General features: G+C 39.1%; 3 protein-coding genes across 15 annotated transcripts; 1 reads left to right on the forward strand and 2 right to left on the reverse strand.

The window, feature by feature from the left end:
* Nucleotides 1-7531: 7531 nt before the first annotated feature.
* On the forward strand, nucleotides 7532-10930 carry LOC137717928 (azadirone synthase LFS-like). Its single transcript, XM_088685024.1, has 9 exons — nucleotides 7532-8088; nucleotides 8192-8387; nucleotides 8506-8603; nucleotides 9271-9380; nucleotides 9711-9832; nucleotides 9912-10012; nucleotides 10114-10172; nucleotides 10446-10501; nucleotides 10671-10930. Exons 1-9 carry the CDS (start codon nucleotides 7981-7983, stop codon nucleotides 10691-10693), a joined length of 873 nt encoding a protein of 290 aa, XP_088541150.1. The 5' UTR covers nucleotides 7532-7980; the 3' UTR covers nucleotides 10694-10930.
* A 948-nt stretch (nucleotides 10931-11878) lies between these two features.
* LOC137746893 (NADP-dependent malic enzyme) lies at nucleotides 11879-16884 on the reverse strand. Its single transcript, XM_068486913.2, has 19 exons — nucleotides 16169-16884; nucleotides 15561-15681; nucleotides 15283-15357; nucleotides 14925-15076; nucleotides 14737-14842; nucleotides 14559-14624; nucleotides 14338-14433; nucleotides 14174-14245; nucleotides 13990-14073; nucleotides 13796-13894; nucleotides 13629-13676; nucleotides 13456-13509; nucleotides 13262-13360; nucleotides 13084-13173; nucleotides 12901-12978; nucleotides 12719-12793; nucleotides 12529-12619; nucleotides 12280-12408; nucleotides 11879-12166 (listed from the first exon to the last, which is right to left on the reverse strand). The coding sequence occupies exons 1-19, from the start codon at nucleotides 16471-16473 to the stop codon at nucleotides 12078-12080; spliced, it is 1929 nt and encodes a 642-aa protein (XP_068343014.2). The 5' UTR covers nucleotides 16474-16884; the 3' UTR covers nucleotides 11879-12077.
* Nucleotides 16885-19459: 2575 nt separating this feature from the next.
* LOC137743202 (putative RNA-dependent RNA polymerase 5) lies at nucleotides 19460-26340 on the reverse strand. Of its 13 annotated transcripts, none has more exons than XR_011069446.2 (19): nucleotides 25811-26340; nucleotides 25594-25726; nucleotides 25224-25353; nucleotides 25028-25102; nucleotides 24398-24587; nucleotides 23774-23972; nucleotides 23506-23593; nucleotides 23240-23380; nucleotides 22921-22995; nucleotides 22733-22804; nucleotides 22298-22404; nucleotides 21931-22079; nucleotides 21579-21804; nucleotides 21066-21291; nucleotides 20827-20972; nucleotides 20496-20655; nucleotides 20189-20337; nucleotides 19952-20118; nucleotides 19460-19867 (listed from the first exon to the last, which is right to left on the reverse strand). XR_011069446.2 is itself a non-coding variant. In XM_068483089.2 (19 exons), the coding sequence occupies exons 1-19, from the start codon at nucleotides 26160-26162 to the stop codon at nucleotides 19634-19636; spliced, it is 3009 nt and encodes a 1002-aa protein (XP_068339190.2). In that variant the 5' UTR covers nucleotides 26163-26340; the 3' UTR covers nucleotides 19460-19633. The 13 variants fall into 13 exon arrangements, 10 of the variants coding, with proteins under 10 accessions (XP_068339190.2, XP_088541753.1, XP_088541752.1 ...); XM_068483089.2 differs by having other exon boundaries at nucleotides 20199-20337; XR_015956627.1 differs by lacking the exon at nucleotides 22733-22804 and having other exon boundaries at nucleotides 22872-23066.
* Nucleotides 26341-27879: the final 1539 nt, after the last annotated feature.

Here is a 27879-nt window from a genome sequence, read left to right on the forward strand (position 1 = left end):
TCTGCCCAGAAGCAACACAGAATCTCTCAATCAAATGTCTCAGATTACAGCAGTTTTTCTGATCAGCACGCAGAAACAAAAGAGTATCATCAGCAAAGAACAGGTGAGAAATCACAGGACCCGAGCCGCCCATCTTGACCCCCTCCAGCTGACCCTGACCAACCGCACCTTGAATCATTTTGGACAAAACTTCTCCCACAAGAATAAATAAGTAAGGAGACAGAGGATCCCCCTGACGGATACCCCTTGAAGGGACAAAGGGCGCCCCGGCCTGCCCATTTAGGAGAACCGCAAATTGTACAGATGATAAACATCCACAAATAAGCGATCTCCATCTGCTACAGAACCCCATTCTTTCCATAACTGCATCGAAAAAATCCCATTCCACCCGGTCATAAGCTTTCTGCATATCCAACTTAATACCCATCTCAAACTTATTCCTTGCTTTCCTCCCCTTCAGAAAATGAAACATCTCATGGGCGATACCAATGTTGTCCTGAATTTGTCTGCCCGCCACAAAAGCATTCTGAGACGGAGAAATAATCGTTGGTAATAAGACCTTCAACCGGTTGGAGAGAATCTTAGAAAGAATTTTGTACGAATAGTTGCACAAGCTGATAGGCCTAAATTGTGACACATACTCCGGGTTTGGAACTTTGGGAATCAACACAATATGGGTCAGATTTAAACGCCCCGTACCCGCTGACTCCTAAAGCAAATCCCTGATCAGAACAGAAATATCCTCCCTCACAATCTCCCAGTACGTGTGATAAAAAATTCCCTGGAAACCATCAGGCCCCGGAGCCTTTAAAGCGCCCATTTGCATAGCTGCCTCCTTAATTTCCTCCTCCGTCACAGGCGCAATTAATGCCGCATTCATCTCGCTAGTAATCGAGGGAGTCAAACAGTCCAACAGCGCTCCCCAATCACGATCCCCGGCCGAGCAAAAAACAGAGGTGAAGTGATTTTCCACCAATTGGCGGACTTGAGACGGGCGATCTACCCAGCTTCCATTCTCATTCCTTAGCTTCACAACCTTATTTCTCCGACGCCTCTGAAGGGTGGAAGAATGAAAGAACTTTGTGTTGGCATCCCCCTCCCTCAGCCATTTTACTCGTGACCGCTGGCACCAGTAGCTCTCCTCTTGAAGCCTTAGCTCATCAACCAGCCGAGACTTCTCCCTTATCTCTGCATAATTCGGACCCCAATCACGCTGGAGTGTATCTAACTGGGAAAGAAGCTCCTGGATTTTGTAGCTCCGCCCCTTGAATTTCGATTGGTTCCACCTGCTTAGTCGAGAACGGCACTCATTAATTTTCCTCCCCCATCTATTCACAGGACTACCATACTGCCGACCTTCCCAATAATTTTTCACCAGCTCCTTGCACTCCTCCTCCATCGCCCAGTAAGCCTCAAACCTGAAAAATTTCCTCCCTTTCGGCCCCTCAATGCTCGAATTCAGGATAATTGGGCAATGATCCGAGGCTAAGTCCATTCCGTGCACAACATGAGAATTCGGCCAGCATTCCTACCACCTCTCGTTCGCAAGGACCCGGTCTAAGCGTTCCTCCACCCACTCCCCTCTTCTCGAACCTCTCCAAGTGAAGGCCGATCCATGAAAGCCCAAATCCAGCAACTGAGATGAAAACATGAATTCTTCTAAGAACCTGGGCCTATTATACAACACCTCAACACCTCCAGACTTCTCATGGTCCCAGATATATTCATTAAAATCCCCTCCACAAATCCACGGGATATCCGTAGGGATAAAGTGATGGCCCATCCAATCCCAGAACACCGATTTCTCATTTCTATACGGGGTTCCGTACACCCCCGTAAGCCGACACCAGTGGGTTTGCCCTTCACCTTTCATAACCGCATCAATAACATGCTTTGACGAATATATAATCTTAACCTCCAGATTGTCCTCCCACCACAAGCTCAAACCTCCAGATCTTCCATTTGGCGAAACATCGAAACCATTTGAGTAGCCTAAACGCCTCCTCACCCCACAAATTCTATGATATTTCATCTTAGTCTCAGATAAAAAAATCATAGAGGGTCTCCTATTACGAATTAGCCCATGAAGAGCCCTGACTGTCGTGTCCGACCCTAGCCCACAACAGTTCCAGAAGATATAACTCATGGCAGGCGTGCGGCTGTTGAAGGCCAGCCGCCACCGCCCCGAGCTGTCATGCCCATCTTCCTTGCCATCCTCCTATCACTGGCAGTATCCGACCCCCCACCCGATAACTCTTCTCTCGCTTGATGCTCACTTATTTCCTCCTTATTTGCTTCCGGAGTACTTACCGCACATTCCACCACTTGACTCCCTTCCTTCGAGTTTAGGCTCCTCCAACGCTCAGCCATCCTGCCTTGACATTCCTCCTCCAAATCCGGGCCTCTGGGTTTCTTCTGTGAAACTGAAGTTAATAATACCTCCTGTGATTCCACACCCCTTTTGATCCCCCACATTGGGTCTTCACCCTGGGCCGACAAAACTTCATTGATCCCCTGATTATTTTCCGCCTGTCCTTCCCCCCGTGGTTTTGTGCGTTCTATACTGGAGTTGGACGATGAGTCCTCACCCTCCATCCGCCTCCTTCTCCGCCACTTCTTAGGACATGTGCTCTGAATCGTTGATGTCCCCCCCGACTCAACAATTTGTGTACTCTCCTGTCCCTGCCCTATCGACTTCCGTAAACTGCCTTGATTCTGAATAACCGCGTTGTCCGGTCTGCGCACCGCACCTGCCAGCCGGCGTTCTCCCCTTCCCACGTATTCCACTCTTGTAACTGCAACCACATCCCTGACCGGAGGCGCCTTTAACCACTCTCCATACGCCACTGCCCCTTCTCCAGTCACCTCAACTGTGCACTCAGTGTTGTTATGGCCTATCCGGCCACACCGGTAGCAGAAATCTTGGAGCCATTCATATCGAAATTCAACCCAAGTATCCCTGTTAGTATCCCTCCGTATCCAGCAACCCTTGAATAACGGCTTCTCCGTATCCACTAGGATTCGAACCCGCAGAAATCCCCGAGCAAGACCGGGATCCTCCATGGCTATAAACTTTCCAGCCTCTTTGGTTAATCGATGGATGTTATCTACAGAAGCTAAGCCCAGAGGAATTCCCCTGATTTGAACCCAAAATGGAACAGCATCCAATTCCAGTTCCTCTAGAGCGAGCTCCGGCGGCCACTTCACTACAGAGAATACCTTTTTCATCACTGCCCATGGTACCTGCTCAATAATTTTGGAAGCTACATTTTCATCTTTCGCCGAAATAACAAAGACATTCTCCCTTACCCATTTTATTTCAACCTCACCCAAATCTTGCCAAGCTGCTTTGAGAATGTTCCTGACTCCCCATTTATTCACTGGTTTCTGCGTGAGAACTTTCCCAACCAATTTGATTCCCTGCTCCATAGACGACAACTCCAGCGTCTGATTCAGTTGAACTACTAGCTCCTCCACCCCCCTGTTCGCCATTCGATTGGAAGCCCACTTTCGAACTCGCCCAGTCTGAAACGCAGGGTACCCTTTAATTTCTGCGCTCTTTCTCAAAAAGCACAAATATCCCTCTCGGTTTGCCTTCTGAAGTCTTTTGTCACCTCGGTCGAAAAAGCCGCTCCTCATTAAAATCCTCATAAATGTTACCAATCGCCCATAATGAACTCTAATATACCAGCCTTGTTGGAAAAGACCCCCTAACTGCACAGCTACGATAAGCCAGTCCAAATCACATTTAAGATCAATTCGACCCCTTGGCAGTTTCCCCATTACTCCCCACCCACCAAGCACTTCTTCCAGACTCAACTTGCCCCACCCCCCAGTCTAACAAAGTGAAGTTAATACCCCCTACCAGAATCTCACCAATACCCCTTCACCCTCGACAAGAAACTGTCAACTTTGAGAAACCCCAAAATTGACCCAACACCCTAACCCTACCCACACAAACCCAAATTGGGAGAAATTAACACCCCCACCAGGTCAATCCAACAGCCCCAACAACCCTCAAGACGAAGAAACCCCTGATTTGACAAACCCACCCCCTTGCCGTCGCCCTAGCTCTACCCTTCCTACCTTTCAAACTCTCCAGGCTCACCGTAAGCCACCCCTCAGCAGAAAGGCAAACAAAAGCAGAAACCAAAAAGCACAAACTCGCAGTCAAGACAAACCTATAAATCCCACGCACAGAGGCGGATCTCACAAGGAGCAAGGACTCTCACACCACGGAGAGAAGAGTTGACTTTCTTCCCTCATACCTTTAGTTTTCGTCATATGTGCTTTAATATGTGCAAAAGCAAAACTTACTTTCATTGGATGCTCTCAAACGAATGAAACTGTAAAGTTTGTGTTGTTGGTTTGTAATAAATGTTGCGCTTTGGAGCTTTGACCAAAAAAAAAAAGAAAAAAAACCTTTTAGGTTTTCACTTTTCAGAAACCAAAAATGGAAGATTCAAATTTCAAAAACACTTCACAAGGGATCATAATTAACTAGGGGCCCACAACAAATATTTTCTGAACATCAATCCTTCAACGATTAGGTAACTATTGACCAATATATGAAAGTACGAGACCAAGATGGCAAAAAGGTAAATTAATGAAAGAGATGATGACCTGGCAACATAGTAAGTCTGGGGGTTGACTACCATACAATGTATAAGGACATTCACATTTTGTTCCACAGTAAGAAAAATATGGGTAGGGTTTTTTTCTTTTTTTTTGTCAAACGATAAATTTTATTAGATTATATGTTAGATTAATCACTATCGGAATTCGAACCCACGCTTTTATACAAAGACTCAACTCCTTCCACCATTGTGGTAAAGAGTCACTTGCAAAAATATGGGTAGTGTTAAGGGGATTAAATTTGTAAACAAAATTTTATAAACTAAATGATATAGAAATTAATGATTGAATTATTACTTAAGCGTTTGATAAACGTGCTCATTCTTATTGGTGACACATCATTTAGTTTGCAAATTTTGTCTATAAATTTAATCTCCCTAACATTATCCGAAAAATATTATATGACCAAACAATATAGAAATAAAATTTGACAACGGCCATAACAGTTTTCGTTTTGCCATTTTGGCACAAAATCAATATACCATTGGATCACGACTACCTCATAGAAACGGAAGATGGGTCGAGTAAATTACAGTGATTGTTGGATCACTCATGTGAAAAATCTACCAAAAGAAGAAAAAGTGACCCAAAAAGAAAACTAAAATTGATTAGTCTTAACACTTAGCATGTTTTAGTGGCTTCTACAAATACTTTGTCAAGTCGGATATTTGGTTATGTGGTTTATGTTCACATTCAGAAAGCTTATCGTAGTAAGCTTGATCCCTGTGCATTTCGTTGTGTGTTCCTTGGATTTGCCCCACATCATAAGGGATTCAAGTGTTATCATCCTGCTAATCAACATATGTTTGTAACCATGGATGTGACCTTCTCGGAGTCTGAATATTTTTATTCTTCTTTTGTATCCAATTTAGATCACCAGGGGGAGATTAGTGATATTGGTGATTTAAGTTGGCTAGAATATAATTCAGTGGGAGAAACCGAAGTTGTGGAAATCTGCCCAGTTGTTCAACTGGAGCATACCAAACCTAGTAACTTAGTTCAGCAGGCTCCAATTGAACCAACAGCCCAACCGAAGAAATTAGAGATGTTTGGCAGAGTTCTACCGAACAGTAGAACCTAGTTCGGCAGGAATCTGCTGAAGTGCCCAATATGTCTGTAGTACCCCCTCTTTCTGATCCTTTAGTGCCCGTTCCAGCTCCCTTGAATATCTAAGAGGTAAGTATTGTAAATGATAATACAACTAATCCTGATATTGATGTGAATAATTATAAATTGCCAGCAAGACAGAATCATGGTATGCCACCTGATAGGTTCTCTCCGGAAGGAAAAGTTAAGTATCCGATTGCTAAGTATGTATCATGTGAGCGTTGTTCACCAGAACGTAGGGCGTTGGTAAATCATATGGAATCAATCAAAATTCCAACTTAGGTAAAAGAAGCCCTCCGAGACTCTAAGTGGACACAAGCGATGGATGAAGAGATATCAATTTTGCAAAAGAATAAAACTTGGGAGGTAGTGCAATTACCAAAAGGGAAGAAACCTGTTGGCTGTCGTTGGGTGTTTACGATCAAGTACAAGACTGATGGATCAGTGGATAGGTACAAAGCAAGGTTAGTGGTTAAGGGGATAACGTGTGCTATAGATTACCAAGAAACCTTTTCTCCGGTAGCAAAGATGAATACAATGCGTGTTTTGATTTCCTTAGCTGTAAATATGGATTGACCTTTTGAACAGTTTGATGTGAAGAATGCATTCTTTCATGGGAACTTAGAAAAGGAAGTGTATATGGTATTTCCACCAGGATATGGTGCAAGTGGTAATACAGAAGTGTACAGATTGCGTAAATCTATTTATGGGCTTAAACAATTGCCCCATGCTTGGTTTAATAGGTTTACTCAAGCAATGAAGAAATACGGATATCGATAGAGTCATTCATATTACATTTTGTTTATGAAGGGTAGGCTTGGCAAATTGATTGCTTTAATCATTTATGTGGATGATATGATTATTATAGGGCATGATTCTAAAGAAATTCAGAAGTTACAGGTAAATCTTGCATCTGAATTTGAGATGAAAGATTTAGGAGAATTGAAGTACTTCCTTGGAGTTGAGGTCGCTCGTTCACCTAAAGGTATTTTCTTATCGCAGCAAAAATATGTGTTAGGTGTAAACCTGTGGATACTCCTATGGTAGAAAAGCATCACTTGGGTATTTACCCATATCAGGTTCATGTTGACAGGGGTAGATATTAAAGACTTGTGGGGAGGTTAATTTATTTATTTCATACTCGTCCTGATATTGCATATGCTGTGAGTGTTGTAATTCTTTATCTTTTGTAATTACTTTCCTTGTAGGATAAGGTGTGTGTACCTATATATTGTAAACCTTAAAGGATGAATAATATAACGAAGTATTCAACGGATTTCCTCTAGAATATCAGAGACAATGCTTGTAAGTTGTGCGCTTGTACTTGGAACTACATATGTTTTATAGGATCAGAGTGCTTGTGCAAGTGTGGCGACAAGCATGTGATCAATGTTCGTTTCATATTAGAAATCTTTGTTTTCCCTGTTGGCATTTTAAATACCGCTCTTTACTCATACCTGCTGTCAACTTTGCAACTCTGTTCAGCAGAATATCGTTGGACATCCATTTCTTCGACAAACCAGAAATGCTTGGCGAGGCTATAGAAACACTAGGGTTACTACACTACGATGGTAAATTTTCAGTCAAAAGTTTTGTAACTTTAATTTAATCCTACAACTATTTTAACTCATAAGACGGTGTTCATTTGTAATGTAGGTCAAGTTTCTGATCCAGCGAATGGAATTTTTGGAGCTGGAGCTCATTCGGACTTTGGTTTTATAACCCTATTGACAACAGATGACGTTGTAGGTCTCCTAGTAAGAAGGCTGCTGTGAACTTCAGCTATATTACCATTATTAAGAAGGCAGTTATAACTATTGCACTATTAATCTGTTATTCCACTAGATACACAGGGGTGGCAGCAGCCAGGGCTGGTTAATTGGTTAGCGTGTGTTGAAAACCACATGGATGTATTTAGTATTTACGCGGGTTGGCGTAGATTTTAAGATTATCTTTTTGTTTTTAGGGAAGAAAATCCGAACAAAAACATCTTAAGAATTGTTTTTTAAGATTTTAAGATTATGTTTGTACCCCCCACTCTCGAAGTATAACACGAAACGATTTATGCTTTGGCGTTGACGAGCAAAAAATTTGCAACTTTTGACCCCAGTTCGAACTCCCACATACGCATTCTTTGAGACCTGCAAAAAAACGGAGTCGGAAATCCAAAAGCTTTTCCTCCACAATCCATTTCATACACTCGATTCTCAATTCCTGCCACTTCAGTTCCCCCGGAAAATGGCAACCCAAATCACTAACGGCGACGGAGCCGCCAGTGTCTCCGCCCTCAACTGCATCGATCTCTCAAGCTCTGACACCCACCGATCGGTCTCTTTGCTCAAACAGGTTACGACTCCCACATAAATTCTTCAACGTTTTTCTGGGTTTTGAATAGTTTCTGGTTTTCTAATCTAGGTAGTGAAGGAAACTGAATTCTCGGTTGTTTTAGGCGTGTTTGGATTGCGGGTTTTTCTACTTGCTGAATCATGGAATAAGCGAGGAGTTCATGGCGGAGGAGTTTGATCAGAGTAGGAGGCTTTTCGAGTTGCCATTGAGTGCAAAAATGGAGCTTTTGAGGAACAAGAACTACAGGGGATATACCCCTTATCTCGACCAGCATCTCGATCATGAAAACCAAGTTCACGGTTTGTATTAAATCATTCGGATAGTACAATTTCTGGTTTTTTTTTTTTTTTTATCTTTGTGGATTAAAACTCTGGGTTTTTGTTCTTGTTTCGTAAATTTCGGGTTTTCGATGAGTAGGAGATTACAAGGAGGCGTATTACATAGGAGTTGAGCTACAAGAAGATGACCCAGAAGCTAAAAAGCCGTTTTATGGCCCTAATGTTTGGCCTGCTCCAGTTAAATAACTGCAAGATGTGGAATTTAATGCTGGATTTCTAGCAAAATTTGGTTTTATAGTTCCTTTTTGTACTTTTATAGTATTTGGAACTAGATTATTTTTAATTTCAGATAAGATTTTTAACGAATCTCATCACGTCACGTGTCATTATATGAAAGTACAATTTTTGTGGATAGATTTCGATAAGATTTTTAACCAATTCCGCCACATCACATGACCTTACCTGTTTAGAATCGTTGAAAATATTGAAATGTAGTATAAGGTGGGAGAAAATGGTAAGGTATTTATAGAAAAAGAAAAAAAAATTCGGATTTTTTATTTTTTGAAATTTTTTTTATTAACTTAATTAATCTGGACCGTTAGATTACAAAAAAAATTAGAAATCCAACGGCCCAGAAAAAATCCAACGGCCTAGAAACAACCACGTTGCTGAAGCTACAATAACTGAGCGAGGCCACTGCCTGACAAAATATGTCAATGACACTACCCACGTGCCTAGCGCAAATTTTTTTAATTACGTTATTGGCGTCAACCTTGCATCACGCATTACATCCATCTAGGCGCTCAGGCCTTGGATTTACGCCCGACCTCTTGGTTGGGCTCCCGAGATGGGCTAGAGGGGTTTTTTATTTTTTTTTGGGGTGGGGGTTGGAATTAATATGAAGCCAATCCATAAGGCTATTGCCCACGGTGGAAGTGCTCTTATTGATCATTTTGTACTTTTTTGTTGCCGGGTTGGAGGGGGGATCATGGAGGAATATCATAGACAATGCTTGTAAGTTGTGCGCTTGTACTTGGAACTACATATGTTTTATAGGATCAGAGTGCTTGTGCATGTGTGTCGATAAGCACGTGATAAATGTTCGTTCCATGTTAGAAATCGTTGGTTTCCCTCTCGGCATTTACTCATATCTGCTGCCAAGTTTGCAACTCTGTTCGGCAGAATATCGTAGGGTCCGATTTCTAGTGACAAGGTTTTAGGATGAATGATTGATTAGCATCTTAACTTTCAATACTCCTTTTCCATATTTCTTCTTCTAGATTAGTTCTTTCTAGAATGGATGATATACGCTGAGTTGAACTGTTTTCATGTAAATCATTTTAGGGAAGTGGCTAAATCAGTTGGCAGGCTTGTGGCCCTTGCTCTTGATCTCGACATCCATTTCTTCGACAAGCCAGAAATGCTTGGCGAGGCCATACAAACACTAGGGTTACTACACTACGATGGTAAATTTTCAATCAAAAGTTTTGTAATTTAATCCTACAACTATTTTAACTCATAGGATGGTGTTCATTTGTTATATAGGTCAAGTTTCTGATCCAGCGAATGGAATTTTTGGAGCTGGAGCTCATTCGGACTTTGGTTTTAGAACCCTATTGGCAACAGATGATGTTGTAGGTCTCCAAGTAAGAAGGATGATGTGAACTTCAGCTATATTACCATTATTAAGAAGGCAGTTATAACTATTGCATTATTAATCTGTTATTCCACCTTTATCTCTTCGCAGATATGCAAGGATAAGGATGCGAAACCTCAAGTATGGGAAAATGTACCACCAATAAAAGGGTTAGTCATTGTACTCTCCGAGGGAGATCGATACCATTAAAGTGGCTTAAGTTGGGATGACTCATATATGCTATAGTTATATCCTTGTTTGCAGATATATGGTCCATTGAGTACTGTTTATAACACTAGCACAAGTTAGCTTCATTGTTAGTAACGTATTTTGAAGATTTCACGATTTAGAACGGTGAAAAATTGTAGATGCCAGGTCCATAGGAGCAAATATAATGCGACGACACCTTTTTGATTGAGTGGTAATTCTGTTTATTATTTCAGATCATTTACAGTGAATCTTGGTGATATGCTGGAACGCTGGAGCAACGTGTTTTCAAGTACTGCTCCTCTCCCTTAGTTCTATCTTCATTATATGATCATAGAAGATGAATGCTGGCAGTTTGGAGCTCTGCAATTCTTTTTGATCTTTATATATGTGCATTCTCCTTTTAGAATTTTTGTATTCAACTATCGTGACGCATGCTCCTGTTTTGTTTTTGTGCTCAGGTCCACATTGCATAGAGTTGTAGGGAATGGTCAAGACAGATACTTTGTATGACTCCTTTTCTTCTTTACTTTTTCTATTTCATGGCGTACTAGACCATATCAGGTTTCAGTGTTTTTATGCTGTGTAAGATTCTCTTGTTGATTATGTCCGTCATCTGATTCAAATGTAAACCATCAATTTCGCTTATTTTATCTGTGCTGGAATTGTACATGGGCTCAATTACTTGATTTTTGTTTTCTTTTCTCGGGTTTTACATGGCATTCGTTATGTTAACTTTCACATATACGATATACCAATTTTATTTTTCTTTCTTTGCAGCACATACTTTCGCATTTTGGACGATACATCTCATTTGCTTCTTTTCCTTGGCGATCGCATACTATATAGAACCAAGTCACGATTGTGTTGTTGAGTGCTTGCCTACCTGCTAATCTGAAAAGAACCCTCCAAGTAAGTTCTGACATAAATATTATGCTGGAACTATTGTATAGGTATTTTAGCAACTTAAAAAAATTATGTAGCCAAAGGATGGCAGTTTTGAAATTCGAATCATAAAGCATTTAGAATGATATTCTTACTGTTCGCTGCATTCCTGTATCTGTCTACTTTTCCAGGTTTCCTTCGATCTTGTGCCAAACTTCCCTGAGGCAGCGCTATTACGATACTTACGCTGATCTGAATGTCGACACGGAACATAACAATTAAGTTTTTCGTTCTCCTGCAAATGAAGATGAATCACCATCCTCTCAGATAGCAAACATAAGTTTCCATTTAGTTCAATCATTGTTGTACTTGATAATGTGCTACCTTAGTGTTCCAACTGTACCCCTTTGTAAATTCATATAACCCTGTAATCTGGTACCCTACCACAATGCAATTTCAACCAACTTTGTTGCACATTCTGTACCATACTGACCTGGTACAAATCATATAATTCGTTCTAAATTAAACGTACGGTGCAGTGTGTGTGTAGGGCTGCTTATTTGGGGTTCACGGTAAAACCGGGTGTGGTAAGAATTGAAGAATGCACTTCAAGAGTATTTGCCCCTGAAACCAAGATCCTATGTTGATTCTTTGCTTTATCGCTCGTTTTAACAACATAAGTGCACTCCTTGAGGAAAGACATTTGAGTAACTATCGGAACTAACGTATGAATTGAAGCCCGGGTGACCGGGTGACGTCGTCACCGACATCAAAGAGCAAAATGTGAAGGGAAGCTAATGCATTTGATATGGAGTAACAAGTACAATTAGCATATTTATTCGAATTTGGAAACAGATGATTTACAAGCATCATCTCTCACTAATTTCACAAGCACTGATACAACACATTTTAAGAAAACACATTCTTGATAATTAGCCTCGAAGCAAGGCATACACACAACAAAAGATGGAGCCGCGGATTGTTCAGCGGTAGTTTCGGTAGGTGGGACTGTACATGCAACTCTCGGCATACTTCACAAGATTCTCGGGACGAGGGAGACGCGTAGCCACCCCTTCAAAAGCATAAGATGAAAAAGAGTTACATGGTGCATGGAAGAAATGACAGTTTTTTCGGTTTGAACTCCGATCACACCAAAGTAACAAAAAGAAGAAGAAGAAAACTTACCAAGGTCATATGCTTTTGCAGCTACATTAGCAGCTATTTGGGCAGAAATCTTTCTGATGTTTGACAATGGTGGATAAATCAGCCCCTGTGCAAAATTCTCCTCAGAAACTAGCCCCGCCAAAGCTTCCGCTGTTTTTAGGAGAACCGAAATTTGAACAAATGGTAAACGCGAAGTCGGAATATGTGATACAAGTTCTACTTTCCGTGCTTTCTCAAAATTAAGTCGTTCAAAATCTGCCATCTACTTACAGGCTGCCAGAAGCATGTCATCGTGAACACGGATTGCTCCAGAGATAACCAAACCCAGACCGAATCCAGGAAAAATGTATGCATTGTTGGACTGAATTAAGAAGGACGACAAAAAAAATCTCAGTTAGTGATATACTCGAACCAATGTTTTTAAAGTTGGTCTTCAAACTACAAGCTACATTTGCATTACCTGGCCAGGAATGAAAACTTTGCCATTGTACTCAACAGGATCAAATGGACTTCCGCTGGCAAAAATTGCGCGACCCTTGGAAATGGAAGCCAGACAAGAATCATGAAAGAGAAATTAGTTCATTTGTGCAGTAAATCCTCAATCAAGTAACGACAGATTAGATGTGAACGTAATTGTCATACCTCGCTGTAAGTATAAGCTTCTTCAGCGGTACATTCAGATTGTGATGTTGGGTTGGAAAGAGCCAAAATAAGAGGTTTCTGCAGCATTCATTTCTTAATATCAATAAAACCAGTGCTGAAAATGTTACGCCCACATACAAGAAGATATACACAGAAAGGGGGTAAGAGAAAGGAGACGATTACCTCATTGAAGGACGATACTGCTTCAATCACTTCCTTTGTAAATGTTCTTCCAACACCAGATGATCCGATAAGAACTGTTGGTTTAATTGCCTGATGAAGTATGAATGTACGATAAAAAACTGAGACTTACACAACTTTATGTATCTATAAATATATCAGATGATTAACTGATTCAAACCTTGACAGCATCCAGAAGATCCTTAACAGGCTCATGTTCATGAGCCCAAGGCTGCTTAAAATGTTGAAGAGAATCTTTACGAGAGCTAACAATCAATCCCTGCAAGACAATTCGTGTGCTGCGTTAAGTATGTGAGAGGAAGTAAGAAGATTTGATAAGGGACAGTCATAATCTTGATCAAGCACGCTAACCACCTTTGAATCAACAAGCCAGATCTTCTTACGGGTCTCTTCCACAGGAACTTTTGTCTACAAGAGACGAACAGAAATAAATAAATGAAGAAAGGCCATTGATCAATCATTTCTAGAAGTTCTTCACATCTCCCAAATTGGCATGCCTTTTGCATATGATTTTAAAAAGTTAATACCTTTTTTGAGATCTCAAGAGCTATTAGTTCTGCTATACCGGTACCAGCCTACGACCACGAAGTAACAGTAGGATGAGAATTATACTTTAGAGCTAGACTACTCTTAATTCTCCACCAATCTGATGTAGTAAAGATACAAATTGACAAATATATTAACAAAATCTTACTTCACCGGCACCAAGGAACAAAAACCTGTGCTCAGACATGGATCCACCTATCAATTTAAGTGCTGCCACAACTCCTGCAAGAACTACAGATGCCGTCCCCTGATACAAGGAAAAAATGGTTCAAAGGGGAAAGAAACAAGGTGTACCTAACCTAAAGGCTATCGTGCAAGCTCCGTCAGTTATTTAATTTGTACCTGTATGTCATCATTGAAGACGAGATGAGATGTTCTATATTTGGACAGCAGCTCGAAAGCATTGTGGTTTGCAAAATCTTCAAACTGCACATTTCAATATAAAGGGACTAGACAACCTCAGAACTACGTGAAAATTTTATACCCCAAAAATCTGATGAGTAGATGATGTAACATAAGAGGTAACCTGTACAAGAACTTTTTCGCCATAGTTCTGCTTGACGGCACTCATGAACTCTTGCAAAAGATCCTCATACTCCTGCAAGTATGATCAAAATCTCAAGCATTAAGTTAAGCTGTATAATTCTAGATCAAACAAGTAAATTAACAAGAGACTAGAGTAAGGGAAACCTTTCCCCTTGTCCTCTTTTGTCTGAGTCCGATGTAAAACTCATCCTCCAGCAACTGCTCATTGTTTGTCCCAACATCAATCGTCACAGGCAAACACTGCAGAGGAAAGTCCATGTAATTCTTGGTTAAAATGAATAAAAATGCTATGACATCAATGATTTGCAATGCAACCACTTCAAGTGTAACAATGATTGGTAATTAGTAAATAGGAAAAAGCTTACTGCTGAGGGGCGAACTCCTCCAAGTGCCGTGTACAAGGCCAACTTCCCTACGGGAATTCCCATCCCCTAAAACAAGTTCAATAGCGTCATGTGAAGGCAGGTAACTTTCCATTTTCATTGTTATTAAATAAATAAAAAATGTTCTTAAATCAAAGGGAAAATGCTTCCAACACCTTACCTGACAACCGAGGTCACCAAGTCCCAATATACGTTCACCATCAGTCACGACAATAACCTGAACAGTCCTTTCAGGCCAGTTCTTCAATACCTCTAGAACTTTACCCCTATAATGTTCAAGGGATTTTCACGTTAAGATTATGTTGAGAGAAATGAAATTTTCATCACTGTGCAAATAGATGCTCATACTTCTCTTTCAGACTAATGTATAGACCCTGAGGGCGCCTGAAGATGCTTCCGAATTTCTGGCAAGCCTCACCAACAGTCGGAGTGTAGACAATCGGAAGTAATTCCTCGACATTATCAATGAGCAGTTTGTAGAACAGCCTCTCATTCCTCTCCTGTTAATCAAAGAAAACTTGAATGGTCCTCTAGATCTTTGTTTCAGCAAAAAGTGATTAGGCAAAATGTAAGCAGTAAACCCCTATTGTCATTTAACATATTTGAAAGTTTGAAACACCGATCAGTCACAGATTATAAGTCCAACTGCACACGTAAACCCGAATTCAACCTTAAACAAAACCAATACTGGTAAAAGAAAAACTACCTGGAGTTCTGTTAACGCCATGTACTTTTGCAGCGGGACTTGATATTGTCGGATAGTGTTCATCAACTTCTTCTCCTGGTTAGCAAATTTGCAGTAAAACAAGAAAAACCAACAGTCAGATCAAAATTCAGCATTGCTATGCCATGCATAAATTAGTTACGAAATGCACTAAAGTTATGGACCTCGTGAAACCAAAACTCCCATACCATATTAAAATACTCGAAGAGTTTAAGCCGTTAAAAAATGAACGACAATGTCGTTGAGAAAAAAATTGAAACCTGGAGTTGTTGAGAAGCAGTTGCCGGAGGTAGAAGGCCACGCAAGTAATGAGCGTCCCTCTCTTTCTCTGTAAATGCAAGCCCTTTGTTGTATTGAGGATCTCTCAGCAAAGAATATCCACTGTGTCAAAAACCCACCAAAAATTTAATAAAATAAATGTAAGTATTGCAGCCTCCAGAAAAAAAAATGTAAGTATTACGGTCAAATTCGTAATTTAAACCAAAATGTGATGCTGGATCAAATAATTAATTTACAAATCTCAATTGTTAAACTGATCAAAATCAAATATTAACAACATACTGATAAAATATTTATTAACTGATCTAATAATGAAAGTGATCGTGACGATATATTGATCAAACATTAACTGACAAATACTAAAAAGCGTTCATTTCCGCCGTTGAGATTTGTAACTCAGTTATTTCCCGAAAATCAAAATATTAATATTTATCGGTTTAATTAATACAAAAGATAGACAACTATATTGATTTTTTTCAATTCCTCTTGAAAATAAACAAACAGCATCAAAACTGCAAACTTTTTGACCGATATGTGAAAGTACGAAACCAAGACGGAAAAAAGGTAAATTGATGAAAGAGATGATGACCTGGCAACGGAGTAAGTCCAGGGGGTGACAAGTTGGTCTTCGGTGGCAGTGTCCTCACCATAGACATCCTCAACGCCGCCGCCGACGGTGGACTTGGGGTCGATCTGAACCGTAGAATCCGTGACCTTGCTCGCCATTCTCAACGACCCAAGTGATAACTTAAGATCAGATTCAGCACCAACCTTTCTCAGTGACCCTTTGAGCTCAAAAACGCTTATCAGAGAAGCAGAAGTAGGAGCACAAGAAGCAGAAGCAGATGGAGTGCTCTGTTTTAATACTAAAAGAAACAGCGAGCGCTGTAACATTCCCACATATACAAATCGAAGACTTCGGCTTTTTTTGGATGGAAAGTCAAATGGTAAAAGAAAATTAAAAGGTAAGGGGTCGTTTTCGATTTAACTAATCAATCCTTTTCTCTTTCCTGAATTATTTACAGTAAAGAACGGAAAAAGCAACGGGGGAAGGGGTTTAAAGTGTGAAACTACCTTCTTTAATATATTAGTGGAGGTGGTGGGGTAGATGAATGATATGATTGAATTGGATGAGTGGGTTTTTTCTGAGGCAACAGATCACTGAGGAAAATTATCGAGGGAATGGATAGGATAGGAGGAGAGAGAGACGGTGGGAGTGAGAGGGAGACGGAGACATGAGATTTTGTCTGTGCAGAGAGGATAGAGAGTTGTACACGGAGTGAATCACTTGGACAATGAGATTATAATACACATGTCCATTGCTGTCTGTCAATCATGCAAGTATTCTAAATTACTATTTGGAAAATTTTATTTAAATTGATGTAACTTCTTTCTACATCTACTTAAATTTTAAATGTTAATTCTTATTTTTATCTGATTGTATAATTATTATTAAGTACAAAAGAAAATTAATAATAAAATTCAAATTTATTAATAAATTCACAGATTATAATTAAACCTTATCATCTCTCATTATTTATCATAAGCTCATTCAGTCTAAAATCTTAATAGCTCTTATAGCGAAAAGCAAGTTTTTTTTATTGATAGATGGTAATTTTAAAGTTTTGAATCCTCTAATTAAGATATGACTTGATTTATAAATTTTTTATTTGTTAGATTTCTAATCTTTTTAAATTTTAGAAAATGAGTGTTTGGGTTGCAGTTTTTTTTCATCAATCTTCCATAGTTATTTAAACTTTCTGCAACAATTTCAACTGGAAATTGTTGCAGACATCCTCCCGGTATTCTCTGCAACCCAAAACACCAATAGGAATTACAGACATTGCAAGGACTTTTCGATCCCATTTGCTTTTCTTTGGGTCAAATTTCGAACTTCCTCCCCATCTCTTCCTTCCTCCCTCTTCCTAAATTTCTGGTATATACACAAACTATCATATGTTAAAGTTAGGGGCTATGATTCTTTAATATTTAGGCATTTTTTTCCAGAATTTTCTCAAGGCTCCGGCGTTGTTTGAACTCTTATTAGTCCAACATATCAAGGGGCTTTAGTAATTTCCATTTACATCAATTGGCACCAAAGTCGTACGAGAGTTGGAAGGAGAGGGAAAATGAGGCTGAAGAAGACAGAAAAGGAGCTGCGGATGCGATTCGAGGTGGTGAATACATGTATGTCTAATGGACTGATGCGATGCAGTGCTGGTGAACCCCTATATTGGGGTTGTTGCTTTGGGTCAATCACTTGGTATAGTTTTCATGTGGAAGCCTACAAGCTCTGGTCCTCTACTTAAGACTTCTGTGTCAGTGGGACTCGTCCCTGCAATCGCATTCCACCATAATAGCATCTCATGGTGAAATCTGGGAAAGAGAATAAAATTAAGCTTTGGGACTTGAGGATGAACGCTCCAATACAATTTAATGTCATTGTAATAGTGCTAAAAATCATGTGGGTGTAAAGATAAATTTTCACGTTGAATTGGGTTTGTGAGGGTATTGTAAGCAGTAAATTTGGGGTTAAAGAAATATTGATATTTTAGTTAAAAATCAAATAAAATTTTCCTTACTATTTTAACTTCGTTTTATCTTTTTTTCGGTTCTCCTTTTAAATTATATTATCGTACTATTATTTCTAATTAATTGTTAGAAACTAATTCTACAAATAAAATGTATCTAACTGCTCGATTAACGCTCTTAATATTTCGGTTTTTAACTGAATAATATGGCATGATTATTGTATAATAGTTAGATGCCTAAATGATTTCGAATCTGGTTCATTTTGAAAAGGAGAAATTAGAATCCCCTGCATTTTTTCAATACATTTTAGATCAAACATTGGTTCCTTTCTAAGATTTGATTAAGAGACTTTGACCAATTGCCACATCAACATTTTTCTATTTTTTAAGTTACATATAATTTGTTTAAAGGCATCTTCACTTCACCAAAATTTAAATGTACCAAGAAACCAAATGTACCAAAAATTCAAATGTACCAAGTAGCCAAATGTAACATTATAATCAAACATACCGATATAACCTAACAACGAATTTTGTTACATTCTATTTAATTTACTAAAATTAACATTTTAATAAAAAAATTTAAAAAAAAAATCTTAAATCATCATAATAAGATATACATAAAAATATAAGGAAAAAAGGAAATGTTAACGTAAATAGACTTCCAATGAGAAAAAAGAGAATGCTAAAAAAAAAAAATCTTAAATCATCATAATAAATATTCTATTTTCTGTTTCTTCCCTTGTATTCTTCTACTTAATTTACTTTCTTGCACTGTGATTCCATCACACAACCACGTATCTTGAGACACCACTCACTACCACCAACTAAGACAATCATTAACGTATCATGTTTTCAAGTTGTCGGGATTAAAATTTCAGTAATCAATAGAATTATTACTTTTTATATATTCTAACTAACTGGATAACGAGTCAAATTTTCATATCATTTGATAAGATTTTTTTTATAGGGCTATAATATTTTGAACTATTTAATTTCATCATTTGAATTTTGAGTTGCGTGTTTGTTTAGGTAATGTTAAAAAGATTAAAATTTTTACCAAATTTGTAAACCAAATGAGGTAATAATTGATCATTAAATTATTATTTAAATATTGATTAACATAAATATTTCTTATTAATAACACATCATTTAGTTTAAAATTTTAATCTTCCTAACATTATCTGTTTGTTTATGATAGGGCCGGCCATGACAGATATGCAGTGTTCGTCCAGTGAGTTTTCTTTTCCACGTGGTTCGCAGGAAACCGGGGTATCTTCACTTTATAGTAGATTTTTATAGGATAAAACAGATGATTCAAAAAGTAAATAAATAAAAATAAAAACAAGTGAGAAAATTGCTAGTATCTTCACTTTATAGTAGATTTTATTCTCAACATTTGAGTTTGTCATTCCAAACTAGTTGGGAATGACAAATTGGTACAATATGCTACAATATATACAACATTTCGTGACCATAAACAGTCGTTAAAGGCTAGCTAGATTACACGAACCATTTCTTAGTTACAGAATTTCCTTCAAGACAGATGGTGACACCAGAAAAGGGCATGCATCACCTTGTTTGATCCAGTGAAGTTTGAAGAGAGCTGACCCTGCAACTTTCCATGCAAACCCGCATTTACTTACACCTGCACTCCTGGCATAGTCGTAACAGATATTATATATCGCGATCGCCTCGTCATATATTTCACCCATCGGCCTTGTACTCTTGTCGAAATCATCACCACCGTACAGAATCTACAGTCAGAAATCCGAATATGTTACTACTTGTCCCAAATTGTTTGTTCATATTCAATTACAAACATGTACCTACATCCTCACCTCTCTATACTTTGTTATGAGCTCCCCGGCAGCCTGATTCTTCCCCTCTCGATCACCATCTCGCAATGCCGAGGTCATGTCACACCTGTACTGTTTGTATTGTTCCCTCCATTTGATCAAGCACTCCTCAGGGACTTCAACGTCGAAAATGGGAAGTTTCTTAACTTCTGAAGAGAGGTAAAGAGGTAGAGCAAGTTAAAACTATTATTTTCTCACGAGTAGCAAATCTTAGAATACCTTTTATCACCTCTGGTTGAGAGGTCCTCTGGTTGGTACTCATTCACCGTGTCATAAATCGATCCTAAAATTGAAGTTGAAAGGTATGAATTTTTCTTTTCCATGTAATGAGGAAACTTCGACACCTTCAAGTCTTTGGGAACTTCGACCTGTCACTCAATAAGTAAAAAAACCAAATTTCAAGGCAATGCCAATCACTTGAAAGGATGAAAGTTCGGAGATTAGGGATTGCGCAAATGAGCCAGAATTTCTTTGTATGACACCAAGCGCTAGAGACGCAAGTGAAGCAACAAAAAATAAAACTAACCTTTCCACCTTTCTTCGGCGCATCTAGCGCATCATAGTATATATCAACCAAATGCAGTATGTTTGCCTTCACTAAGTTCTCATCAATGCTACTATCTCCTCGGGTCAAGTAGCGATCCATCATAGCCAGCCAGCTATCAGCTGCCTCACTCATTGCATAACTGAGACGGAAGAAATTCTTCTGTGAACTATAATTGAGAGAATTGTAATGTATCGCTAGAGAATGCTTGCTTAATTACTCCGACAACAAGGAGAGATTCACCGTCCATAAAATCAACCAGGACTAAATGTAGTACAATTCAAATTGCTACAAAACAAAGTCAAATGCATACCTTGGTTTAAATCTAGTTGTCAAAAACAGATTTATGAGCTGCTCTTCTAGGTCTTCTTTCGAAAGCTTAGCTGGTTTGACACTGGCAGCTTTAGGAGCTGAAGAAGCCGGAACCCAAGGTTCACTGGGTTTGAAATACTCCAGTAGCTGGAAGTAATTCCGAATTTCCGGTCACAAAGTGTTACACACAAAAACACAACTGGGTAGAAGGTAGAAACAGAACTTTATGCAACCACCAACCTGAGGGTTTCTTGAAACCCAGTAGAGATCACCATCAAAATCCCCACCACTTATTTCATCAGCTACAGAACGCGGGCCTTTGCGAGAGAAAAATATAGCATACTTGGCATTTCCAACAACATATTCTAACTCCTTCACATAAGTGGCCTTCAAAACATGTATATCCCCGAAGTGTAAACCAGGATTCCGATACACTAATACCTTGCCTGAAACTTGTCCGCCGTCACTGCATATATCATGTCATTAGGCCGAAAAAATTCCATCAAAAGTATAAGTGAACTATATTCAGCAACTCAAAACTCTACATAGATGAACAAAACTAACATAGGATAGATAATCAAGAAAGAAACATGTATAAGTAACAAATTTACAGAAATAATACAGTTACGGAAATCATAGACAATACATTTCAATGTTACACCATTGCTAGAGACATCAATTTCGAATATGCTATCAAATTCTTGCATGATTTGACACAACGGGGGAGGAAAATGGGCCAGAAATAATACATACAGGATAATGCAAACTTCGTCTTTCTCTAGAATCCCGGTTGGATCAGCTGTCCCCATCAAGTAATAGCAATCAGGAACATACAGTTTCCCTCTTCTAAGACCTTTCATTTCCTCTTTTATTAATATCGATAGACGATATTGCAAATATGATTCGTCTAAGGGAATACCGCATAGGATCATTCTTGCCGTATTGGAATTGTCATCAATCTCACCATTGTTAACGGCAACTGCAAATAAAAGAATGAGTAGGGGAATCAAGGAACTAGAATACTATTTGATCCACAAAAGAAATAGGATTCTAGTTTGTTATTTATCCCAAAGGCAGATAACAAGGTCATGGTAACACTTAACACCTTTGAGTGCGGTATGTGCATTGCAGAAAACACTATGAGCATCTTCCAAAGCTCTCTCAAGTATTTCCATGAAATATTCTTTTGGCACCCCTCCATGGAATAGAAGCGCAATTAAATTCCTCGATAAATATGACTTCCCGGGTGGAATACTGGAAGATAAAAACTGAAGTTAAGATGTTAATTAACCAATAGTGTTAAGACACGCTAATGCCCACCCCCACCCCAAAAAAAAAAAAAAAAAAAAAAAAACTTTGACGGCTTGACCATTAAAACTGGAGCCCTTAAACTTTAATGTGTGTTGACGCCAGTTGCGCTGAGCAACAGCAACGCAAATTATGCAAATATTAGTGTTAGTTGAAGGATTTACCTTGTTCCAACTATCTCTAATGCATTCACTGTTTCATTATCTGAAAGTTCTGGATCTATCTCAACTTTAACCATTGAAGGTCGAATCTGGACTGTTTTCGGTGGCAGCTACAAGGTTTAATATATAAAATTGAAAATAGTGTACAATATGGTAAAACTAAGGGAATGAAGAGAAGACTACAAAATTAGCACAAATAACTATTCCCAAAAATTTGCATAATTACTAAGCATAAACTTCTTAATAAATTGTTTTACATCAAGTTACTTCAAAAATGAAACAAATAATTTAATCAACGAGGTTGTGGTTTATGACCTCGACTTGAACAATACAATGAAATGTCCCAATTGAGATAATTCAATTTAACAGTGAGGTATATTTTCATAAAGCTAACAGCATCATGTTTTCTATTCCATAAGAAAATGATAGAAACCATACCATTTTGTTGACAAGAAACGTTCCCTTAACAGCACAGCCTTTGTAAAACAGTCGGAACTGTATGAGCAAAGGCTGCAAGGAGGGAAGATAAGAGCAAAAGGAAATGAGAATACATTGCCGACCAAATATGTAAGCTTACCAGAATCTTGAAAAGAGAAGAGCAATTGCAATACTCTACATCTACGTACCGGTTCCCCGATTCTAGAACCAGGCTGTTTCTTTTCCATACCCTTGCCATCAAGTTCATTATGATTCGGAAGTCTCTGACATCACAAGTCAAAGGATAAGCAATGAAAAGAGTAGAAGACATTTGCACTTTCAGACTAGAAAAATACTGAAAATAAGAATTATGGGGAATAAGATTACTCAATTATACATATTAGCTTAACATACGAAGTTCTAAGCTGTGTAACAAACCAATCTAGCATAAGGCGATATATGGATGGGCAAGAGAGCTGCATTTCTAATTGACTTCTATTTCTAACTTTGAAATATAAAATGACAAACCTTGATTTTTTTATTACTGATACGCTTTCCTTTGGATATGTTATTCGGACAAAGTAAAGCCAAATCCTCAGATATAAATCCAGTGCCATCTGTATGTATAAGCGGTTTGTCATCTCTGTAAATAACGTTACCAGATTCATCCTGCAGTTCACAGAAAAAAAAAAACGAAAAAAAAAAACGAAAAACTGGGTTTTTAAATTGAAAAATGAACCAACAATATTCCTCATCAATATAATTCATAGAAAAAAAAAGTTTAAGAATCATACCCTACAATATTCCTCATCAATAAACTCAACATTCACAACTGACAGATCTACTGGAAATCTGATTGTCTTTGACAGAATGAGTGAAAACCTGCACTCGAAACAAGGATGCAATTTAAAATTCATAAAGTAAACAATGCTTCAATATGACAAGAATAATGTCTGCATAATTCTTGTCACTATATACTAATTGAATAGAAATTGTTTGTCTGACCAAACAAAAAGAAGAAAAGAAGAATCGAATTTGTTTGTGCTAAAAACATTTGCATACCTAGCCATGTAGGTGGCCACACTAGACACAGTATGGGCATGCATGAAAAGAGATCTTGCTTCATAAATTGTTCTGTTAGCTAACATATACCATACATCCCTGTCAATTGAAGCATCAGAGTCCATACGAACAAAATAACACTTCACGGGTGATGAAGTTGGGTTTTTTTTCTTTTCCTCTTTACCACCATCTTTGAACACTGAATCATAACCGTATGCAGATAGACAAAGAAAAAACCAATGCTGTTAGGTTCCTCAACATATTGAAGGATGAAAATACAGGTTTAGATTCACCAGGAAAAAAATGGTCTATGATAAAATTTATTGATTTACCGATAGTACCCAGAAACTAAACCATGAGAAGGATGAAAGAAAATTCAAGAACAAGGGTTCCTCATACACAAACACAATCAGTAAAAAAGCATGGAGAAGCATATCATCCTGTATTTGTGTTTACAAAAGGAGAATATAGAGAAAAGGATCATCAATACATCTTAAGATTGTTAACATGCATTATATTAAGCATATAATTCATATTAAGTACTTAGACTTGTGAACTCAATCAAGAAAAGTACCCAAGAGAAATATCTCAAAAACCCCTTATATGAAGGCATTAGAAGCGTACCAAAGAAACGATATCGTCGTAACCCTACAAGAATCCCTTCTCTTGCAAACTTGCGATATGTAGCATACTTATTATTGTAAGAATTTGAGGGACCTGTCCCATTCCCCTCATCAGCGAATTTCACCATTAAAACATTGTCGTCTCCTAAAACTTTCTGTAGGAGAGTTCTTTCTTTGTTTAGAAACGGACCCTGGAAAAAAGTCAAGGGAAATGACAACATATCACAAATGCAACATCTGCCAAATGACAACATTGGCAATGGCAACATGAATACCATTAAAAAATTTGAATGCATATATAGAATCCAGTGGAAATCACTTATTTTGGTACGTGATAGGATAATATTCAGTGCCCATTGCTGAGCTATCTAAGATCAACACAAGTAAAAACGATGTCCATTTTCAGAGCATGTACATTTTTTATAGGTAAGTTTTCAACTAAAATCCACCCAATCGACCTAACCAATGATCTAGAAATTTGAAAACTAATCAGTAGTGCTTGAAACACCCATAGCAATTACTGATATATACCACGTTGTTAAACTTTTGCCTTGTGTGTGTGTGCAAACTCATGTTTCTGATTATAAATATACTTCTACGGGGGGAGGGGTGGTTGTTGAATGTACGGAACCTTGAATTTGCAACTCCCATCCAAAGAAACATAACAATGATAGAGGTGTGTTTTTCCCGAATCCCATTCAAAAGTCTGCAATACACCAAAAAAAAAAAAGCGAAAAAGGACAAGAGTTAAGCGAAGATTATGGTAAAACATTAATTCACACAAGACCAAGAATCACAGAAGAGAGAGAGAAAATGATCATAATCACCAAACGCCGGTCTTCCTTGCCGATATAATTGCGACCCAAAGCTTCCCAAACTCTGGTCTCAAATACATGCATTGGCAAATCTTTCCAACTCCTAATAGTCTCCGCCGCTATAACACTTCCCAACTGCATTCTAAAGGAACCAAACAAACATGAAGACACCCAAAAGCAAGTAAGCTACAAAACCCAATAAGCAAACACAGAGAGAGAGAGAAACCCTAATTAGCAAACAGAGAGAGGGACCCCGGTAAGCGAACAGAGAGAGAAACCCTAATATGCAAACAGACAGAGAGACCCGGTAAACAAACAGAGAGATAAACCCTAATAAAGTAAACAGATGAGAGAGAGAGAGAGAGAACAAACTTTGACATACCCTCCAGAGTAATTTAGAATCAGAAACTGTTTTCTGAATTCAAGTTCTCCCAAAGCTTCCAGCTCTGCTTCTCCATTGCCTATAGCTACAGGTTGCTCAACAGCTGAGGAGCAGCGATGAGTGAGAGTCACACCTGCAACCCCCAAGTCAACACACTCTCAGACATTCAGTCAGCCAAACCAACGGTCACAATCAACAGCATCAATTAGTCTGAAACCTCGGAATTGAGAAGCAAGAGAAGATTGCGAAGGAGAGGAGGAGGAATACTGGGCCTGACAGAGCCAGATGATGTAACCGTTGAGAGTCTTAACTTCTTTGGCGCGGGCAATCTGACGGAGGAGCTCGAGTGCCTTCATCTCCGTCAGCGAACTCAGCCTCCGCAAAACGTCGTCTTCTGGCCAGGGATGCTTTTTCTCTTCGCAAATTCGACGCAGCAGCTGCTCCACCGACTGCGGCAGGAAAATATATGTTTGCGGTTGCAAATTTAGACCGCCGCCGGCGGCCATATATGACGGAGGAGGAGAGAAAGATGGGTTTTTTATTGGGACGGTGGAATCCGCCATGGCCATCTGTATCAATAATAGGGTGATCGTGCAATCAATCGTCGAGTTTCTGACTGAAAGCGTGTAGCCTTTTTTATTGGGAACCGAGAGATTAGTCACTTGTTAACGGCAGGGACGAATTTTGAAAGGCTTAGACCATCTCCAACTAACCGATGGTTGGTCAGAAGGTTCGTTTTAATCCTCTGATCATTCAAGAGATTCTTCTTGATATTAATATTTTAATATACAGTACATCGCCATATTTTCCTCTAGTCTCCAACTGAGGGCCATATGGCTCGTTTTAATCCTGTCACGAAAAATCGTCTCCAATCGAGGACCAAAGGGCTATAGGGCCAAACATAATTTATTATTTAAATTTAAAAACTACAACAATTTAAATTCAAATCCAATAACTTAAATTTAAAAACTACAACAATTTAAATTCAAATCCAACAACTTAAATTTAAAAACTACAACGATAACTGGCCTAAAAAACCAAAAAAATTAGAACTTAAATTTAATGAATGGTTTAGGTATTTATATGAAAAAAAATTAGAATTTTTAAGAATTTAAAAAAAAATGGACCCAAAAAACCAAAAAAAAAAACAAAAAATTGAATACAACGGCTAGGCTAGCCGTTGTATTCAATTTTTTTTTAAGCAATCCTATCGGTTATAACAGACAGGAATGTTATATTTTTTGCCCACCCCCGGGCTGGCAGCCAGTGTAGTATCCCACATCGCCCGTGAGGGCGTGGTCTTTGGGCCTTATATGTACATGCCTGGTGGTACCCTTTGAGGAGGCCTTTTGGGGCTGCGGCCTGCAAAAACAAAACCGTGCGGTAGCATGGTGTCTGCGACCTAGTCCAGGCCAGGAATGCCAAAGCGGACAATATCCTCAAGGCGGGAGACCGGGATGTGACAATTTGGTATCAGAGCCAGACTCACGGTCGTGGTGTGCCGACGAGGACGTCGGGCTCCCTAAGGGGGGTGGATTGTAGTATCCCACATCGCCCGTGAGAGCGTGGTCTTTGAGCCTTATATGTACATGCCTGGTGGTACCCTTTGAGGAGGCCTTTTGGGGCTGCGGCCTGCAAAAACAAAACTGTGCGGTAGCCTGGTGTCTGCGACCTAGTCCAGGCCAGGAATGCCAAAGCGGACAATATCCTCAAGGCGGGAGACCGGGATGTGACAATTTATTATGACATCTCACATCGCCCAGGGGAGTGATCTTATATGTATTTCTCATCTCTACTTAGCACGAGGCCTTTTGAGAGCTCACTGGCTTCGGGTTTCGTAGGAACTCCGAAGTTAAGCGAGAAGGGGGCTAGAGTAATCCCATGATGGGTGACCCACTGGGAAGTTGCTCGTGAGTTCCCAAAAAAAACAAAACCGTAAGGGAATGGTAAGCCCAAAGCGGACAATATCGTGTTACGGTAGTGGAGCGGGCCCGGGAAGTGATCCGCCCCGGGCCGGGATGTGACAGCCAGCCCTCCAGCCCTCTAGCCGTCTCCGATTCCATGGGGCCCTAGAGATTCCACAGCCCTCTGGCCTAGCCCTTGGTTGGAGATGGTTTTCGAGCTATTTTCGGCCATCTGGCCCTCTGGACCCTTCGGTTGGAGATGGCCTTACTTCCAAAACATCCCTAATATTATATTCGAAGTTACTATATTAAATTTTCTGTCAATTTAAGTCACGTTATAGTTAACTTTGGATGATAGATTAGTAATTTTTCATAAAGAATA

Source organism: Pyrus communis, chromosome 15 (assembly GCF_041283825.1).
Source record: "Pyrus communis isolate YQ-2024b chromosome 15, ASM4128382v1, whole genome shotgun sequence".
In the NCBI taxonomy this organism is placed as follows: Eukaryota; Viridiplantae; Streptophyta; class Magnoliopsida; order Rosales; family Rosaceae; genus Pyrus; species Pyrus communis.

Excerpts from the sequence above, each read along its gene's own strand:
- LOC137717928 (XM_088685024.1), top strand. The coding sequence starts at position 7,981 with ATGGCAACCCAAATCACTAACGGCGACGGAGCCGCCAGTGTCTCCGCC. Across the intron at positions 8,388-8,505 it reads TCATGAAAACCAAGTTCACG|GAGATTACAAGGAGGCGTAT; the intron begins GTTTGTATTAAA and ends TTCGATGAGTAG. Across the intron at positions 9,381-9,710 it reads GAATATCATAGACAATGCTT|GGAAGTGGCTAAATCAGTTG; the intron begins GTAAGTTGTGCG and ends AAATCATTTTAG.
- LOC137746893 (XM_068486913.2), bottom strand. The coding sequence starts at position 16,473 with ATGTTACAGCGCTCGCTGTTTCTTTTAGTATTAAAACAGAGCACTCCA. Across the intron at positions 14,843-14,924 it reads TACATTAGTCTGAAAGAGAA|GGGTAAAGTTCTAGAGGTAT; the intron begins GTATGAGCATCT and ends TGAACATTATAG. Across the intron at positions 14,434-14,558 it reads GAGGAGTTCGCCCCTCAGCA|TGTTTGCCTGTGACGATTGA; the intron begins GTAAGCTTTTTC and ends TTTCCTCTGCAG.
- LOC137743202 (XM_088685620.1), bottom strand. The coding sequence starts at position 26,162 with ATGGCCATGGCGGATTCCACCGTCCCAATAAAAAACCCATCTTTCTCT. Across the intron at positions 25,103-25,223 it reads GCAAGGAAGACCGGCGTTTG|ACTTTTGAATGGGATTCGGG; the intron begins GTGATTATGATC and ends GGTGTATTGCAG. Across the intron at positions 20,973-21,065 it reads GGGTTTCAAGAAACCCTCAG|CTACTGGAGTATTTCAAACC; the intron begins GTTGGTGGTTGC and ends AATTACTTCCAG.